This window comes from Ciona intestinalis, chromosome 5 (genome assembly GCF_000224145.3).
Source record: "Ciona intestinalis chromosome 5, KH, whole genome shotgun sequence".
NCBI lineage: Eukaryota > Metazoa > Chordata > Ascidiacea > Phlebobranchia > Cionidae > Ciona > Ciona intestinalis.
In genome coordinates this window covers 4,367,639-4,368,150 of record NC_020170.2, presented here as the reverse complement: position 1 = coordinate 4,368,150, position 512 = coordinate 4,367,639, and the positions used below count along the sequence as shown (strand labels likewise).

The following is a 512-nucleotide window of genomic DNA, read 5'->3' as shown; positions in this document are numbered from 1 at the left end:
AAATGCCCAAATAATAAAGAAATATTATATAATGTAAAATTCTGCTTAAAAACACTAAAAAAGAAATTCTTCCATAAACGTAAAAAAAAGACACCAATTTTTTTTTTAAGAAAAAGTCACTCATTTTTTTTAGAAGAAAATAATGTTTGTTTTAAAAAAATAAATATATATATATATAAATCATGTTTTGCAGTGACCTAAAGCCTCAGAATCTCTTAATTAACGACAAGGGTGAACTAAAACTAGCAGATTTTGGTCTGGCACGCGCAAAGTCAGTTCCAACTAAAACATATTCCAATGAGGTTGTTACATTATGGTATCGACCACCAGATGTCTTACTTGGATCAACTGAGTATAATTCATCTATAGATATGTGGTAAGTCTATGTGTATATACTATTTGTGTATATGCTAGTTGCATTTTCATTATAAGCTATAGTAGAAGTATTGTATAGTTTATGTTAATATAGGGAAAAAATTTTACAAAAATGCGGGACAGAAAGAGAAAAAATT

The 512-nt window shown here is 27.3% G+C and overlaps 1 protein-coding gene across 1 annotated transcript in view; it reads left to right on the top strand.

Annotated features, from left to right (window-relative positions):
- The window catches only part of LOC108949499 (cyclin-dependent kinase 16-like), a gene marked incomplete in the record, with an annotated part of 12,516 nt that overhangs the window by 8,780 nt on the left and 3,224 nt on the right, over positions 1–512 (top strand). The window contains 1 exon segment of the mRNA XM_026834661.1: positions 204–376. Within this exon segment, the coding sequence (XP_026690462.1) occupies positions 204–376 (173 nt within the window).